At 45.4% G+C, this 18612-nt stretch overlaps 1 protein-coding gene across 1 annotated transcript in view; it reads left to right on the top strand.

The window, feature by feature from the left end:
• The window catches only part of LOC117521319, a 53794-nt gene that overhangs the window by 14652 nt on the left and 20530 nt on the right, over positions 1–18612 (top strand). The window contains exons 2-3 of the mRNA XM_034182633.1: positions 8270–8317; positions 12933–12983. Coding sequence (XP_034038524.1) covers positions 8293–8317; positions 12933–12983 — 76 coding nt within the window. The 5' untranslated portion in view covers positions 8270–8292. The remainder of the gene's footprint in view (positions 1–8269; positions 8318–12932; positions 12984–18612) is intronic.

The following is an 18612-nucleotide window of genomic DNA, read 5'->3' as shown; positions in this document are numbered from 1 at the left end:
ACCTCCTCCCTGGCCTGGGAACCGGGAGGACCCGAGGAACCTAAACATACCCGATGGCAGGTCTCGCTCCACTGGACCACTACCCCGGACGGCCAATCGATCCGGGGATTGTGCTTCAACATCCAGGGAAAACCTAAAATCACACGGGAGGTGGCCGGAGTTACAAAAAACTCGATCTCCTCCCGGTGATTCCCCGACACCACCAGAGTTACTGGTGGTGTCTTGTGGGTGATTGGAGGGAGTAGGGAGCCATCTAGTGCCCGTACCTGCACAGGCGAGGTAAGCGCCACCAGAGGGAACCCTATCTCCCTGGCCCATTTGCTATCAAGCAAATTCCCTTCTGAGCCCGTGTCCACCAGTGCTGGGGCCTTCAGGGTTAAATCCTCATAAAGGATTGTAACTGGGAGTCGTGTGGCGATGTGGGTGTGTCCCACGTGAACGTCTCGGCCCCCCCCTAGCCCAGTGTCTAGGGGCGGGCGTTGGTGTTTAACCGTTCGGGGCAGTCTCGTACCTGATGCTCAATCGAGCCACAAACAAAACACGCTCCGCGGGCCAGCCTCCTTTGTGTGACCGGTGCCCTAAATGTTGCCCTACTCGTGTCCATAGCTTCGTCAGCAGGGGGAGCTGTGATCGCACGGAGCGCAGGGGCCGTGGAGCGTGGGGAGGGCGGAACGCGGTCGGAACCGGAAGGGAGAGGGACGACGCGTGCCTGGCCACGCCCTTCGTCTCGTTCCCGACGGCGCTCATTTAACCGATTGTCTAATCGTATGACAAGATCGATAAGCCCATCCAAATCCCGCGGTTCGTCCTTAGCCACCAGGTGCTCCTTGAGGACCAATGACAGTCCATTTACGAAGGCGGCGCGGAGGGCAGTGTTATTCCAGCCGGACCTCGCAGCCGCGATGCGGAAGTCGACTGCATAGGCAGCTGCGCTCCGGCGCCCCTGTCTCATTGACAGCAGCACGGCTGAAGCGGTCTCTCCTCTATTAGGGTGATCGAACACTGTTCTGAGCTCCCTCACAAACCCATCATATGTCTGAAGGAGCCGTGACTTTTGCTCCCAGAGCGCTGTAGCCCAAGCGCGTGCCTCACCACGAAGCAGATTTATCACATAAGCTACCTTGCTAGCGTCGGTCGCGTACATGACGGGACGCTGTGCGAAGACGAGCGAACACTGCATAAGGAAATCCGCGCACGTCTCCACACAGCCTCCGTACGGCTCTGGGGGGCTTATGTATGCTTCAGAGGATGGTGGGGGGGGGTCGTTGGACAACCAGTGGAACGTCGCTGTCACGCACAGGGTCTACGGGAGGGAGAGCCGCAGCGGCGCCCGGAGGGCGCGCTTCCACCTGCGCGGCGAGAGCCTCCACCCTGCGGTTCAGGAGGGCGTTCTGCTCGGCCATCGATTCTAACCGAGTCGTGAAAGCGGTGAGGATCCGCTGTAACTCACCGATTACCCCTCCTGCGGACGCCTGTGCGCCTTGTTCTTCCATTGGCCGTTCAACAGCCGGTTGACGCCCCTCGGGATCCATGACGCTGGCCGAGATATCCTGTTGGGAAAGTGTAGGAACACGGACCCACAACAGGGGGCGCAAATGAACGGACAATGGAGTAAGTCAAATAACAACGCTTTACTGTTGTGAATGTGCACAACGAATACAACCAATCACAGAAATGGACAACAGTCAATTTACAAAAGTGTCGTGTGGGCAGGCTCGAAGATAGGAGACGCCTCTCCAAGGTAAGACCGGTACCACACGGCTTCCTCCGCCACAGGACCCCGGGTATACTGGAGCCGCCAAGTCCCGAACTCCCAGGTGGCCACTGCCTCTGCGTGTCGGACCTGGTACTGCTGGCGAGGAACAAAAACACAATTAAAGGTGGGCGCGTTTGCACCCAGTAATCCACACGGCAGGAAAGCTACCTCCACCTCTCGTTGGAAAAAAGGTCTGTTATCACTCACAAAAGTCACAAAAGGTTACTGTCAAGCAGTCAGCTGAGAATATTACCTTCCAGGTAGAACGATATCTCGGCAATGAGGTGGAGATGCCGTCCTGCTGATATACCCCACTGATGATTGCCGTCAGCTGTCTCAGGTGATGGGTGACAGCTGTCACCGAGGCTGCTCCCGTGAGGCGGCGGCGCCCTCTGGTGCCTGGAGCCCGCACTCCAGGCAGGGCGCCCTCTGGTGGTGGTGGGCCAGCAGTACCTCCTCTTCAGCGGCCCACACAACAGTCCACTCAGAATTAATGACTTCAAAATGAATTGCCGCTTTAAATAAAATGACACCTCTTACAAACGTTGCAATACAGACAAGAAACTACAGTCGACTAAAACATTTTTTCCTCCCAAAATGAGACGTGCTGTATTTCTTTACAAATTACATCCTGACGTGCAGCACAGCAGCTGCAAGAGCTCAGCTCAGATGTATGGAAAGACATTCATGCCAATAATGTCTGAAAGGAAATGCTTTTGACAAAAACTACAGATTTTGTTTATTCCTATTTATGTCCAGAGATCAAGAATCCACCATGTCAATTTTTGTTATAGTGTTGTTTTTTTAGGACATCATAGTTATACAAATAAGAAGTGTTCACTATGGTCCATGAAGTATAATAAATATATTAAAAGAAGTGTGACAGTGTATGTTGCACGCAAATAAAAGAATGAAGATTATTGAATAACGAGACGCGTACGATTTTTATTTTATCATTGGGCAAAAATGCATCTGTCAGATTTTCACTCTTGATCCAGCCGTGAGTGTGAGTGTGTGTGAGAGTTCACGGGGTGGGTCAGGTTAGACCTTATCACATGAAGTGACGTGGAGTGACTCAGGTTGTGACTGGGTAATGGACTGAGCTGAATATTTTTCTAAATATGACACTCACCTCTGACCTGGAGAACAAAGAGAATATTTCTGTCAGTGTTGTTGGCGTTCAAACACTTAATTGAGCAGATATGAAGGTAAATTAGATTTTGAATATTAGCAGATACAGACTGAGAGACTGCAGATACACCAGAGTTACCTGCACACACAACACCTCATGCACATGCTGAAAGCAACGGCTGTGATTTCGTGGACGTGCTGAAAATATCTGGTCGTGTTGTCGCCTGCATGGCTCTGTGGGTCTGACCCACGTCCCTGCAGCTGCATGAGTCACGTGGCTCTTGTGGGGGTTTGGGAGGTAAATTACATTCAGGGCTGTGACCCCTGCAAATCTCTCAGCAGATCTAGTTTACATGTATGTCTTTGTATAAATGTGTACATGTTTTTGCAGAACACAGTACACAGGAAATTTTGCTGAGTAAAATTTACTCTGCTGGGAAAACATTTGATCCCAGTCTAATTAGAGTGAAATATAATCTATCACAGAGCTAAATCAACTCAACACAGTGTAAAATCAACTCTTATTGGAATAACACCACTTGCATTGACCAGACGGTGTCGCCGACCGAACGGTCCCCCTAAAAATCGGTCCATCTTGCCTTCACTGCGGATTATCACCTCGTTTCTGCTTCAAACTGCCTCCAGTCATCATCTGTCTCAGCGACAGATATCTGAAGCTTTTGTACAACGATCATGTCTGCATAAATTCACCATTATGCCATAATAACTGATGGAGGAAGCGATCAGAGTGCCGCGGCTACACGAGCTGCTAGCTGATGCGTTCACTGCGCGTCGGTCATTTCAAAGCATCACCGATTATCGCCTCGTTTCTGTTTAAACGTCCTTGTTTCTCTGAGACTCTGTGTCAGATGTGCTGCTGTGGTCCGGAATGACACATGCGCAGTGGAGGCAGTTTGGACCAATTTTTATGGGCGTCCGTTCAGTCTGCGACAACTGTCGAGCTGATTTCACTGTACGATAGAGTGTAATTTACTCTATTTAGACCGGGATCAAATGCTACACCAGCAGAGTAAATTTTACTCAGCAAAATTTCATGTGTACATAGACTAAACACGTGTTTACTATTCATTCATTTGTTTTCTATACCTGCTTACCCCAATTAAGGGTCATGGGGGGCTGGAGCCTGTACCAGCAGTCATAGGATGTGAGGTGGGGTTCACCCTGGACAGGACGCCAGTCTGTCACAGGGCCACACAATGAAATGAAATGTTTAAATGAAACCCAGCCAATACTGCACAAGCCCTCTGATTCTGATTCATCTGGTCTCAAACCTGGATCAGTGAGTGTGGTTGCATCCGGTGTCGATTTGGCAAATGAAATAAGAACTTCAGTTTGCCCGATGTCATACTAATTTCAAACATCCAGTCATGACAGGCTCTCAGACAGCAGTGATGGCAGCATGCTGCCATATGTAGCAGCAGAAGGTGAAATTTAGGGGAAGAGTCCACAGTCATTTATCTGAAACCAGTGACCGGTTGTTTGGGTATTTTTAGGAAGGCGGTTCCTCGGCCTCTCAGCAATGTTGAACCTTGTGTGTTGCCGTGGCAATCCCTCAGTAGCAAGGAAGATGGTCTCTTGGCTGATTCCTGTCCAGGATGGTCGATGCGGAAATGACTGAACAGGCCCAGTCTTACCGTTTCTTACAGATGTTGCTTGTGGTTGTTGTGGGAAGCTTCTACCGGTCAGGATCTTGCTCTCTCTCTCCTTCCTCTTTCTCCTCTGTTGTTTGTTCACATTTTTTCAAACACTTCCACTTCCAAGTGGATTGCTGGTTGCCTGTTGGTTCGGTCCCTTGTTTGTTCTTCCAAGGGCTTCCAGTCGATGGAGCAGCTCTTGAGGTTGGGCTTCAGGAGGTCCTTGTAGCATTTCTTCTGCCCTCCTCTGGACTGTTTTCCTTCACTCACCTGGGAATAGAAGATCTGCTTGTCAAGTCAGCTGTCATCCATCTTAAATACATGACCCACGCACCAAAGATGGTTCTTGATGGTGACTCACTTGATGCTCTGGAGCTTGGTTTCAGTCAGGATGCTGATGTTGGTGTGGTAGTCATCCCACCTAATGTGGAGGATACTCTTCAGGCAGCACTGGTGGAATTGTTGGTGGTGCCCGACATCCCTGTCCAACATATGTGCAGGGTGATACTGGGTTTGGTACCAACCCAGGATGTGATGTGGACCAAGAGATAAGGTCACCCTCCACTTTGTGTGTGTGTGTGTCAGTTCAAAACAGTGTACAGTTCACACTGGAATTTGATACTGACCACATTGAAAAGAATAATGTGAACGGGACAACAAAAAGTCAGATCTGAGCAGTCATTTGGAACTCAGAATTAAAGCCTGCGCTGGGAACAAGCTCCTTTTTTAATGAGCCAAGAAGAAGACAGTTTATCAACAGATATAACCAGATCAAAGCTTTGAACCTTCAGGCCTCGAGGACACCATACAAAGCAAACAGAACAGTTTACTGACCTCCAAAGTTATGGTAAAACACAAATCACTCTGCTGGACCCGAGGTCCAAAACTCAACAAATAAATGTGGAAACAAGAGCAATCTGAGACTTCTGATGTCCACCAATCCGGATCCAGATCACCTCCAAAGTTTAATGGGTTCTGTGGTGAAAATATTGTCAAAATCTGTCAGGTAGTTTTGATGTAATCCTGCTAACAGACACAAAAATACAGTGGTACGTAAAAGTTTGGGCACCCATGATGATTTCCATGATTTTCCTTTATAAATCGTTGGTTGTTTGGATCAGCAATTTCAGTTAAATATATCATATAGCAGACAAGCACAGTGATATTTGAGAAGTGAAATGAAGTTTATAGGATTTACACCACAACATCTTGATAAGGTGAACAGGAACCAGATTTTCATGGCACTTTTCACCTCCCTGTTTCTGTTTGCATTTCACAAGCTCATTTATCGGGAAAATTAAGTAAAGGTTCAAGGTTTGTTTGTCTTTCAGTCCAACAGACCTGTCCCTGTCCACAGACCCATATGCAGAGGTTTTATTAATATTATTACATCTGCTAAGGATGTAATAAAATCATCTGCGTTTATTTATTTACAGCTAAAAGTTTGGGCACCCCTGATGATTTCCATGATTTTCCTTTATAAGTCATTGGTTGTTTGGATCAGAAATTTCAGTTAAATATATAATATAGCAGACAAACACAGTGATATTTGAGAAGTGAAATGACATTTATAGGATTTATAGAAAGTGTGCAATAATTCTTTAAACAAAATTAGGCAGGTGCATAAATTTGGGCACTCCAACAGAAAAAAATACATCAATATTTAGTAGATCCTCCTTTTGCAGAAATAACAGTCTCTAAATGCTTCCTATAGCTTCCAGTGAAAGTCTGGATTCTGGTTGAAGGTATTTTGGACCATTCTTTTTTTTCAAAACATCTCAGGTTTGTTGGTTTCTGAGCATGGACAGCCTGCTTAAAATCACACCACAGATTTTCAATAATATTCAGGTCTGGGGACTGAGCTGGCCATTCCAGAATGTTGTACTTGTTCCTCTGCATGAATGCCTTAGTAGATTTTGAGCAGTGTTTAGAGTCGTTGTTTTGTTGAAAGATCCACCCCCGGCACAACTTCAACTTTGTCACTGATTCATGAACATTGTTCTCAAGAATCTGCTGATATTGACTGTAATCCATGTGACCCTCAACTGTAACAAGATTCCCAGTACCTGCACTGGCCACACAGTCCCACAGCATGATGGAACCACCTCCAAATTTTACTGTAGGTAGCAAGTGTTTTTCTTGGAATGCTGTGTTCTTTTTCTGCCATGCATACCGCCCCTTGTTATGTCCAAATAACTCAATTTTAGTTTCAACAGTCCACAACACCTTATTCCAAAATGAAGCTGGCTTGTCCAAATGTGCTTTTGCATACCTCAAGCGACTCTATTTGTGGTGTGTCCGCAGAAAAGGCTTCCTCTGCATTACAGCATCATACAGCATCTCTTTGTGCAAAGTGCACTGTATACTTGAACGATGCACAGAGACACTATCTGCAGCAAGATAATGTTGTAGGTCTTTGGTGCAGGTCTGTGGGTTGACTGACTGTTCTCACCATACTTCGTTTCAGCTTATCTGAGATTTTTCTTGGCCTGCCACTTTGGGCCTTAACTAGTACTGTGCCTGTGGTCTTCCATTTCCTCACTATATTCCTCACAGTGGAAACTGACAGCTGAAATCTCTGAGACAGCTTTTTGTATCCTTGTCCTAAACCATGATGTTGAACAATCTTTTGTTTTCAGGTCATTTGAGAGTTGTTTAGAGGCTCCCATGTTACCACTGATTAGAAGAGATGCAAAGAGGGGAAACATTTGCAAATGGCCACCTTAAATACCCTTTCTCATGATTGGATTCACCTGTGTAAGGAGGTCAAGGGTCAGTGAGCTTACCAAACCAATTTTGTGTTCCAATAATTAGTGCTAAATGTATTCAAATCAATAAAATGACAAGGGTGCCCAAATTTATACACCTGCCTAATTTTGTTTAATTATTGCACACTTTAAGTAAATCCTATAAACTTCATTTCATTTCTCAAATATCACTGTTTGTCTGCTATATGATATATTTAACTGAACCTTCTGATCCAGACAACCAACCATTATTTATAAAGGAAAATCATGGAAATCATCAGGGGTGCCCAAACTTTTAGCTGTAAATAAATAAATGCCAATGATTTTATTACATCCTTAGCAGATGTAATAATATTAATAAATCCTCTGCATATGGGTCTGTGGACATGGTTGGACTGAAAGACAAACAAACCTTGAACCTTTACATAATTTTCCCAATAAATGAGCTTGTGAAATACAAACAGAAACAGGGAGGTGAAAAGTGCCATGAAAATCTAGTTCCTGTTCGCGTTATCCAGATGTTGTGTATAAAAGAACAGAGCCGAGTCAGCTGGAATCATTAAGGAACCCAAGTCTCTGAGAGTCATCTACAAAAACAGACTGAGACGCAGGGGAACCTCTGGTCCAGAAACCACATCCTCCAAATCCATCTCCCTGAGCAGGTGTGTGTGTGTGTGTGTGTGTGTGTGTGTGTGTGTGTGTGTGTGTGTGTGTGTGTGTGTGTGTGTGTGTGTGTGTGTGTGTGTGTGTGTGTGTGTGTGTGTGTGTGTGTGTGTGTGTGTGTGTGTTATGTATCCATGTCTCAGACAGAAATAGAGTAAAACATGAAGAAGAGAGATTAATTTTGGGTTTGTTTTTTTTTAACTGTGTTTTGGGTCATCAAGAGAAGTAGGTACATGTAGTGTATGTGAGAGGAGAGGAACAAGAGAAGAATAAAGGTGGAGAAGAAGAGGAAGAATCACCTGTTGACTGTGTTTTAGGTCCCACATACACGACGTCCACCATGAAGTTTCTGCTGCTGCTCTTCTGTGAGTATACTTTACGTGTGTGTGTGCGTGTGTGTGTGTGTGTGTGTGAGAGACACAGAGTGAGAGGCAGGAGGGCGAGTAACAGATTAATTTTATTTTGGTTGTGTATTTTGTTATAAAATAACAATAAGTGTTATTCTGTTTTTCTATTAAAGGGTCTGATGATGTTGAACAGTTTAGGGCCTCATTTATTAAATATTGTATAAGTATACATCTGAACAAAAGGTCAAAAGCACATGGAAAAAAATCGAACTTCTAAAACAGTGTCAGCAAAACACTCTTCATACGAGGGGCGACTGAGAAGTTTTGAGCCAGAAAAGTATGACCGGGTTCTCTAATTTTTGTATTCTAATAAATCAACATTTCTCAACGTAGCATCCAGTGAGTCAAAACTTCACACGTTCTTCAACAGCTATTTCAGCAGACGCCTCCTGAATTCATCATAAACGTAAGTATCTATCAGATGGGGCATCGGTCTTGGATATGGACGGCGTCAGGTCCTCCTGAGCCTGCACCCAGAGAGCAGCTACTCAGACATATTATTTTGGATGGAATATGCACTCAATGCTTTACCCCCCAAGCCGATAGTGGAAGTGGGACTTCATGCTTATTAGTCATATGAGCGTTATGCACCACTGAGCACGCACATTCAGAAAATGCAGCGACGATCGATTGTGCACTCGCTGATCTGCCTCATGCAAATGGTCAAAGCAAATCACCTCATGAATAGTAGAGAAGCTTGAATCTTCGACTGGACTGGGTTGCTCAACGCGAGGATGTTTCGCTTCAAATCGTAGAAGCTTCCTCAGGTAAAATTCTTGCTCTGGTGGTCTGACTTCTGTCTTGCCTCTTGTAGAGAAGAATAATCAAGAAGTCACAAAAGCTGGAGTTTTAAACCTAACCAGACCCCTCCTACCGAGAGGCAGACTGCTATAGGCTAGTGACTAAACAATAGCTCTAATTAGCATCTATTGTGCTCTAGTTAGCACCCTCCTAATGACAGGGCAGCTGTCCCTCTCCTGATGGCTCCCTTGATGACTCTGCTGATGATGTGAATGACTCATTACCATGAACAAAAGACTGAAACTGCTTTGACCTGAGTACCCCATTGTAAACAGGGGATAAAGCGTGTCTCAGACCCCCTCCCCGGTTAAGGCTGGGTTTCAGATGTTTCACAAAGAATGCCTCCTTGACCCCCCTCTCAAACCATTTCTTCTCTCTGGCTAATATTTTAACTTCCTTGTCCTCAAACGTGTGGTTAGTGTCTTTAAGGTGGAGATGAACTGCAGACTGAGGTCCACTGGCGCCCTCTCTGCGGTGTTGGTATAGCATTTGTGGAAAGGTTGCTTAGTCTCACCTATGTAGTGTTCGTTACAGTTCTCCTGACATCTGATAGAATACACTACATTGCTCTGTTTGTAACTAGGGATCCTGTCCTTAGGGTGAACTAATTTCTGTCTCAAGGTGTTAACCGGTTTAAAGTAAACTGGGATTTTGTGCTGTCTGAAGATCCTCTGTAGTTTTTCCCCTACTTCTGCTAAATAAGGGAGAGACACTCCTCTTCTTCTTGTCTCCGTCTCCTGTCTATCTGGTCTCTTTGTTCTCTGGGACTTCTGCACTTTGTCCAGGGACCATCATGGGTACCCACATACTGTGAGGGCTTTCTGGACAAGTTGTTGTTCTTTAGCCCTTCCCTCTGCAGTTGGGGGCACCTGTAGGGCTCTGTGTTGAAGCGTCCTGATCACCCCGAGCTTGTGTTCAAGGGGGTGGTTTGAGCCAAAGAGCAGATATTGGTCAGTGTGAGTTGGTTTTCTGTAAACCCCTGTCTGGAGCTGCCTGTTCTCTCCAATCGTAACATCACAGTCCAAGAAGGCTAAATGGTTGTTTCTGGCATCCTCACGTGTGAACTTGATATTGGAATCCACCGAATTGATGTGTTCTGTAAAGTCCTCAACTTCCTGTTGCTTGATTTTAACCCATATGTCATCAACATATCTGAACCAGTGACTGGGAGAGATGCCCGTGAAAGACGTCAAGGCTGTCTTCTCCACTCGCTCCGTGTACAGATTGGCCACAATGGGGGATACCGGAGACCCCATCGCACAACCATGAATCTGCCTGTAGTAATTCCCCCTAAACAGGAAATACGTGGTGTTAAGACAGATCTCCAAGAGTTAGCAGATGTGGTCTGGTGTGAGTTTGGTCCTTTCAAGTAGAGACACATCCTCCAGCAGTCTCTGCCTCACAGCTGAGACGGCCTCAGCGGTGGGGATGCAGGTGAACAACGAAGTCACATTAAATGACACGATTGTTTCATCTGCCTCCAGCTGCAGGTCCTTGATCTTGTTCACAAAATCTTGTGTGTTCTCCACATGGTGTTCTGAGTTACCCACTAGAGGAGCCAAAATCCACTTGAGGTGCTTGGCCAAATTGTACGTGATGGAATCTGTGCTACATACAATAGGCCTGAGTGGCACGTCCTGTTTGTGGATTTTGGGCAGTCCATAGATGCACGGAGTGGCGTTCCCAGGGTACAGTCTGTAGTATGTCTGCCTGTCGATGAGTCCCTCTTTCTCCAGGTTTTGGAGGTAGCTAATGATTTTCTTCTTATAGCCGCTCGTGGGGTCTCTCTTCAGACGTTCGTATGTATTGGAGTCACTGAGCAAGTTGTTGATCTTGGCCTCGTAGTCCGATGTGTTCAGGACCACCGTGCATCTGCCTTTATCCGCTGGCAGGATAAGGATGCTTTGGTCCTTTTGCAGTGCTGACAACGCTTCCCGTTCTTCTCCTGTGATGTTGGACGGAGGAGGCTTAGCACTGTTCAGCACTGCTGTGACTCTTAGTCGGAGGTCCCCAGCTTCTGACTCTGACAAACTGTTATGTTTAATGGCTGACTCTACTGCAGTGATGTAATCTACTGTCGGTATATGTTTAGGGGTCACTGAGAAATTTAGTCCTTTTGCGAGCACATCCTTTTCTGTCTGTGTAAGAACCTTGTTGGAGAGATTCTTTACCCAATTTTCCCTGTTGTCACTAATTTGTCTGGGTGTATCTTTAAAAATACTCCCACTGAAAGTATGCGTTTTCTGCACTAAAAGGTTGTGAAACTTCCTGATTTTTCCGCTCCTTACTTTTTAATCTTCAGACAGCACAAAATCCCAGTTTACTTTAAACCGGTTAACACCTTGAGACAGAAATTAGTTCACCCTAAGGACAGGATCCCTAGTTACAAACAGAGCAATGTAGTGTATTCTATCAGATGTCAGGAGAACTGTAACGAACACTACATAGGTGAGACTAAGCAACCTTTACACAAAAGGCTATACCAGCACTGCACAAAGGGTGCCAGTGGACCTCAGTCTGCAGTTCATCTCCACCTTAAAGACACTAACCACATGTTTGAGGACAAGGAAGTTAAAATATTAGCCAGAGAGAAAAAATGGTTTGAGAGAGGGGTCAAGGAGGCATTCTTTGTGAAACGGTTGAAACCCAGCCTTAACCGTGGAGGAGGTCTGAGACACGCTTTATCCCCTGTTATACACGTGAGGCCTGCAGTGTGTTACCATGGCTACTGAGAGGAAGAGCAGGAAAAACATTTCTGCAACAGAAACTGAAGTGCTTGCGTGTGATCACAGCAGTGAGATGATATAAACCCCGAGGTGTGCCCACAAGTCCCCGTAGGTTTGAACCCAATCCTTTGTAATGGCCATTTATTGATGATGCGGCATGTCAGGTTTTTATTTTGACACCACAATCACTCATGGACATAACTTCAAGAAGCTTTAACAAGCTCACCACAAGAACCAGCAAAAAACTTTCCAAATAACACAAACAGTGATTTCTCATTCCAGCACAGTAACCCCATGCCGGGACAGCAGCCTGATGCTGTGTGGGAACTGACTGAACTCCAACACACAGCAGTAGCAGCTGGTGGTGTTGATTTTTAAGAGGACCCATGTTCGCACCTTCAAGAAGGAGAAACTGCTGCAGGGCTGCATCACAGTTCACTAGGTGTACCTAATAACCTGGCAACTGATTGTATATTTGTATGCAAATACAGTAACATGACTAACACTCACGCTCTCTCTCTCTCTCTCTCTCTCTCTCTCTCTCTCACAGTCTCACCTGTCTTTGGTTAATGATCTAAATGTAATACCACTATAAACTGTTCAGCGGCCATTCACAGTGTGTTATTACTCTTTTAGGCCATATAGCAGCACAACACCTGCATTTGAAACCTTTAAACTCTTTAAAACTCAGTTTGATGAAGCTGATGAACATTGAAGTAACCACCCACTTCCTGTTTTGACTTCAGCTTGCGCGACAAGCTTTGATTCGAAGCTTTGAATACAGACTAGACTGACACTGACTGAGCAAACCAGACTTATTTTTTATTAATTATGTTGTAGTAGATTTTTCTTTTCTCAATATTTTGAGGGGGCAGCAGCCCAGCGCCCTCTGGTGACCAGCTGCCATCAGCACACACCTACAGGTCCATCTAAAAATAAATAAATAATTGGAATATCAGAAAATTCAAGATTTTGTCAGATATTTAAGAAAGTGAAAATTTTATGCATTCTAGACTCATTACTGAAACATTGACTTTCTTTTATAGGTGTGAATTTGGGGTCTGGAATTTTACAGAATGGAACTGGACAACAAGGAGGTAAAGTTTTCACTTGTGTATAAAAAAAGACAAAATAAAAAGTGATTATACACATTTCCTCCCTTATACATTATCATTCATTCTTTTTTTTTGGCGGGGGGGGGGGGGGGGGTGAGCAAGGGTGCTGAAGGTTTTTAATCCTGCTGGGTCGGGTCTCCTATCTTCTATCAACTCTTGTTTCAGTTTAGGTTCTGTTCCAGCTGCTTGTGGTTCGGCACCTTTTCTTAAAAAAAACAAAACAACTTCACCTCCATTTGTCACCGTCTCTCATCTGCTGTTTTTCTCAAAGGTTTCAAAAAAGGTTGTTTTTATACAGATACAGTCAATTTTAGTAAATAATCACATTCTTGAATAACTCCAATCTGGATTTAGATCGTGACACAACACTGAGTCAGCACTTTTAAATTTAAAGTACATGATGACATCATGTACTTTAAATTCATTTTTGAACTGTTTGTGTGAAACACCTTGGGGCGACGCTGTCGTGAGTTGGCGCTTTTATAAATGGAATAAATTGAAATTTACATCACTCTGTTTGTGGATGCAGAGAATCCTGTTGTGCTGGTTCTGTTGGACCTCACAGCAGCCTGTGACACTGGATCACACAGTACTTGTTTCCCATTTGGATCATTCTGTTGGTATTCGCAGCACCGTACTTAAGTGGTTTAAATCGTATTTCGCTGAGAGGGGTTTTTCTGTTGTGACTGGTGATCTCTCTTTATCAATTGCTCCTCTTTCTTGTGGAGTGCCACAGGGTTCTATTCTGCAGGGCTGTGAAATGAAAATTGTGAAATCCGAGGAAAATTTGCAGGCGGGGGGGGGGGGGGGGTGTACAGCTCCCCAGGAGCTGGGGTCTAGGGTCCTGTGGGGCCCCAGAATTTAATTTTTATCCAGTGATACTTTTTCAGCATCTCCTGGAAGAACAAATCTCAAAATTAGTGGATATTTAAATGATCCTACATTCAACCTTTTTTTGACCTGTCGATGATGAAATAACAGAATATGACGTGGAAGTAGGACCTGGAATGATTTTCCTTTTAATTGTAAACCAAATTATGCATTAACTCAGAACAATTAAACTACATGACATTTATGAAGACTGAAAAGACTGTTAAATCATTTCAAAAACCACAGCTAAAGCTTGGAGAGAATTTGGAAAATCATGGTAAAATATCAATAACATACCTTATAGTAAAAAGTCACTTATATTCTTGTGTAAATTCATGCAGCCTAAATCCATTCAAAGCCACAACGTCTTTTTTACAATGAAAGAAAGTCTAGATTAGTGAATAAAGTCACATAATCTTGTCTAAAATCCTGTTTGAACAGCAGAATGTTTATTTTCCAGGGAAAGAAAAATTCTTACCGCGTTTTCCTGAGAGGGCACAGTCCACTTTTCCCGTTTCTTTTGTCTCTCAGGTGTGTTGATGAAGCCAGCGATGATTCCACAGATTCTTGTCCTTATAAGACTTTTTCAATCCGTCTTTCTCGCCATCTTCTCTCTGTGCGAAGTTGGTCTGTGACACAGGCATGCTGCACAAATCTTCTTTTAAAAACTTGAAAGCTCTAAAAGTTTGGGATGTCCACATGCTAAGTTTAGCTGTGGCGTCACACAGGAGCCACACAGCGTCGCCGCAGCAACCAACAGCTACGCTTTGACTGGCATTTTTCCTTCTCAAAACTCCGCGGAGCCGAGGAAACTGATTTGTATCTGTAACACACAGATCAGTGTCTGCAGACTTATAAAACTTACACGACCTCGTAAAAACAGAGAACGCTTTGCGATAAGCATTTTAAAAACTCAGTGATGTTCACGATTAAAGAGTACAACACTAACACCTCACACCCCCCCATGATGAAATCCATGGAATCCCGCAGATCCACAGAGTTTTCACAGCCCTGATTCTTGGCCTGTTCTATTTTCATTGTACTTGTTGCCTTTAGGGTCAATTATAGCCAAACACAACCTTGTACCTTCATTGTTATGCAGATGATCTGATAATCTAAGTAATGTAGTAAGATGGTGGTGCATGTAGAAGCAGCAGCTCTGTGCTCTCACTTTCAGTGTTTTGTTTTAGTGTTTATGTTCATCCTAATCATCTTAGCAACTTTGTCAAGCTAATACCATCTACAGCCAATATGATCTTTTAAAACATGGAGTTTCATGCGAGAGGAGTATTATAGGGGAGTCCTCTCATTCATACAACATCCCTGGACACATAGCAAGGGACCCCGGCTCTCTGTGAATCACCAGCCCAACAAGAAGGAAGCGGAGGCAGAACAGGGAGCACAAGCAAAAGCAGGGATGCAGGGCTGGCGAGCTAGCCAAGCTATGGAAGTGGCAACACAAACCACTGCTTCCCAGCTTCTCCATCGCCAATGTAAGATCCCTGTCAAATAAAACGGATGAATTGAGGCTACAGACTGCAGATAACTTCACCAGAGACTGCTGTGTGTCATAGTCTTTAAGGGAACTTGGCTACACTCATCCATCCCAGACTCGGCTATCGAGTTAGCATGGTATTCAATGCGGCACCTCGACAGGACCAGTGACACTGGTAAGAACAAATGTATGTACATCCACAACAACTGGTGTAAGAACACAGTGACAGTAGCCAGCCGCTGTTCCCCATATCTGGAATATTTAACTGTTAAAGTGGATATGACACTTAAAGACAACATAGTCTTATTACATGTAACAAAGGTTATATAATTTGGTCAACCTAAACGTTTTAGGAAAGTGTACGCGGTTCTCCCGTTATATATAACATTTGAACGTCCCGCCACTGAAAAATGTGCACGCCCCGTGATCAGCTTCCCGCTGAGCACCAAGCCTAAAATACGTCACTGGCTGTAGATCGTATCGGCTTGTGCGCCTGGCGGCCGTTGTTTACACTTTTTTTAGCGGCAGAAACTTTGATTAAACACAGCTCTCAGGGACTTGTTTGTCGATACGCCTGACCAGTGTGTCGCAGCATATTGCACAAACACAAGGGCGAAAGGTTTTAGCTTTTTCAAGTCCAGGCAGATTGATCGAAAGCCACAGTGTTGTGTGATGCACGAAATGTCCAGCTGCCGCTCGCTCCGCTCGCACACACGCATTTGTTCCCAACAGCAGACACTTTCCTCTACCGTCTCCATGTTCTCACCGCTCACAGGAAACCATAAAATGTCAATCCCAAATAATATGTTCACAATAATCTTGAAATGGTCAAGGAACTTATGTAGTAAACACGGCGCCGGCACGTAAACATGGCGCCGTTCACTGTTGTTTTCGGCGATCTTTTTCAAAACTTTCACCGTTTATTTCCTATTCTTTCGTGAAAATAACGTAACTAAACCCGGATGAATGCAATGCCAGGCACTGGAAAACGGCAAAAACCCGAAGGTAATGACGGTGGTCCGCAAGTAATAGCTACACTATCGCAGCTCCGGAACAATAACAAAGGCGGTAAACAGACGCTCGAATCGAAAATGCTATAATTAGAGTGTTATAAACAGCAGCAACAAAAATCAAAGCCTCTCTTACCATTCCATATTCTGCAGCCTTTCAAAATCCATCAGCATTGGCACGTCTCTTGCCTCTGCTTCGGCTCCGCCATAAACACCGTCGTCATTATTTTCGCTGCCAGAATGCTCCTGGTTTGAATGTTCGTCCAAAAAATACGGCTCCAACCTGCAGGGTCTAATCACTGCTGCGACAATCTCAGGATCCGAGTCAGAAATAATCCACACTTGAAGAGGAGTCAGAAAAGTTCTTGATCTCGTCACTGACCATGCTGAGGTCCATCTGTTCCTGTTGTCGATTGAACAGACAAAGGCGGGACTCTCCATTCTGTGATGTCACGGCATCACGTGACCGCTGAAGGAGCGCTGCAAGCGCGCTTTCCAATAAACACACTTTTGAGAAGCTGTACAAACTTTATTTTTCAGTGATAATGAATAAAAACACTTTCAACTTACTATACTGTATGTATATTTTGCTATTTATACCAGTTTTTCCCTAATTTTTGAAGTGTCATCTCCACTTTAAATGCCGACCGTTTTACCTTCCTCGGGAGTCCACCGGATGCTAATGCTAGTTCGGCCCTCAGACTTTTACACAGCAACATCAGCCAACAGCTGAAACGACACCTGGATGCAGTGCACATTATCACAGGTGATTTTAATCATGTGGAATTAAACTCAGTGCTCCCAGACTTTGTCAACATGTCAAATATTCCACAAGAAGAGAAAATACACTGTTCAAAGTTTACACCAACATTCAGCGAAGCTACAGGTTCGGGATGTTGTTTTTTTTTTTTTTTTTGATTCCCTGTTCCACCTCCGGCTTCAGCGCGCCTTTGAGCCATCTGCCATCGGCGTGGCTGAGGTTTGGGGCAGTGGAATATACCCGCAGCTGGTGGCTGGTTTGGGAGTTGGAGGAGTGGCGCCGTTTTGTGCCGTCTGCCATAACCGCTGTTCCACTCCTCCCGGTTGGCTTCTGGGGTATAGTCACGGTTGGTGACGCTGGACGTGCTTCCAGTTTCCACTGCGCCAAGGGGGTGGGGTTGGGGTTGTTTTGTTTGTATGTTTTTTTTTCTTTGCTTTTGTTTTTCCCCCCAGTTTCCGCCCTCAGGGTGTGACTGTGGTGTCCTCTGGGGGGAAAGGGCTGTGGGTCCATCTAGCCATAGACGGCCGGGGCTGGGTCCGTTGGTCATGAGGGGAGGCGTCTCCTGGGGTTGATGGAATGGTCCTCTGGGAGGCGCTGGGAGTCCCCGTGGGTGACGTTGGATCCCAGAGGGACCTCGGCTGTGGTTATTACTCCTGGAGCTGGCGGGATGTCCTCTGGGGGGTGTTGGTCCCTACATGTCGTTAGGGGGGGGGTGTTAGCATTTTTATTTGCAAGCTTAAGTTTGGGTTTTTCTTTTCTCCCCTTCCCGGGGTTTGATGCGGTCCTCTGGGGAGGGGGGGGGGGGTGGGGGTGGTGTTAGTGTTTTTATTTGCAAGCTTAAGTTTGGGTTGTGTTTTTCTTTTCTCCTCCTCCCGGGGTTTGATGGGACGGTCCCCTGGGGAGGGGGGGGTGGTTTGGTTGTTTATGTTTGTCTTTTTTGTTTTATGACTAATCAGACTGAACATGGTTGGACAAAGGCTGACCGCACAGGTTTAAGAACTCCTGGCCACACCTGTGCTAAGTGACTGACAGAAACAAAGGCAAAGATGCAGCCAGAGGAGAAGACATCAACCGTTCTGTTAAATGAAGATTCTGTTGGAAGACGAATGCAGATACGGTTTCCAGCCATGGTCCCTGGAGGGGGGTGTTTCTCCTGGGCCAGGTTTGTGTGGTCGCCGGGAGGCTTCCCGTGAGGGTGGGGTGCTGTTGTGGCTGGCGTGCCTGGCTGGCTTTTGTGTGTCTTCTGTTTCTGTCTTTTGGTTTTCCTCCCAGGTGGTGCGCATTTGGGACTGAGTGGCTGTGTAGCTGAGTTTATCAGGACCTCACCCTGATCACCTGAGGCTGATCACCTGCGGCTCGTCAGGACTCACAGCTGTGGTGCATCTACATGGATTGGAACATGGTGGCATTTAAGACTGGAGTACACAGTGTGTATTTGCCAGAGACTCGACCTTGTGACCAGACGGGTGAGATCGT

Source organism: Thalassophryne amazonica, chromosome 12 (assembly GCF_902500255.1).
Source record: "Thalassophryne amazonica chromosome 12, fThaAma1.1, whole genome shotgun sequence".
NCBI lineage: Eukaryota > Metazoa > Chordata > Actinopteri > Batrachoidiformes > Batrachoididae > Thalassophryne > Thalassophryne amazonica.
Note: the sequence above shows the minus strand (reverse complement) of the source record. Positions and strands in the feature narration are given on the sequence as shown.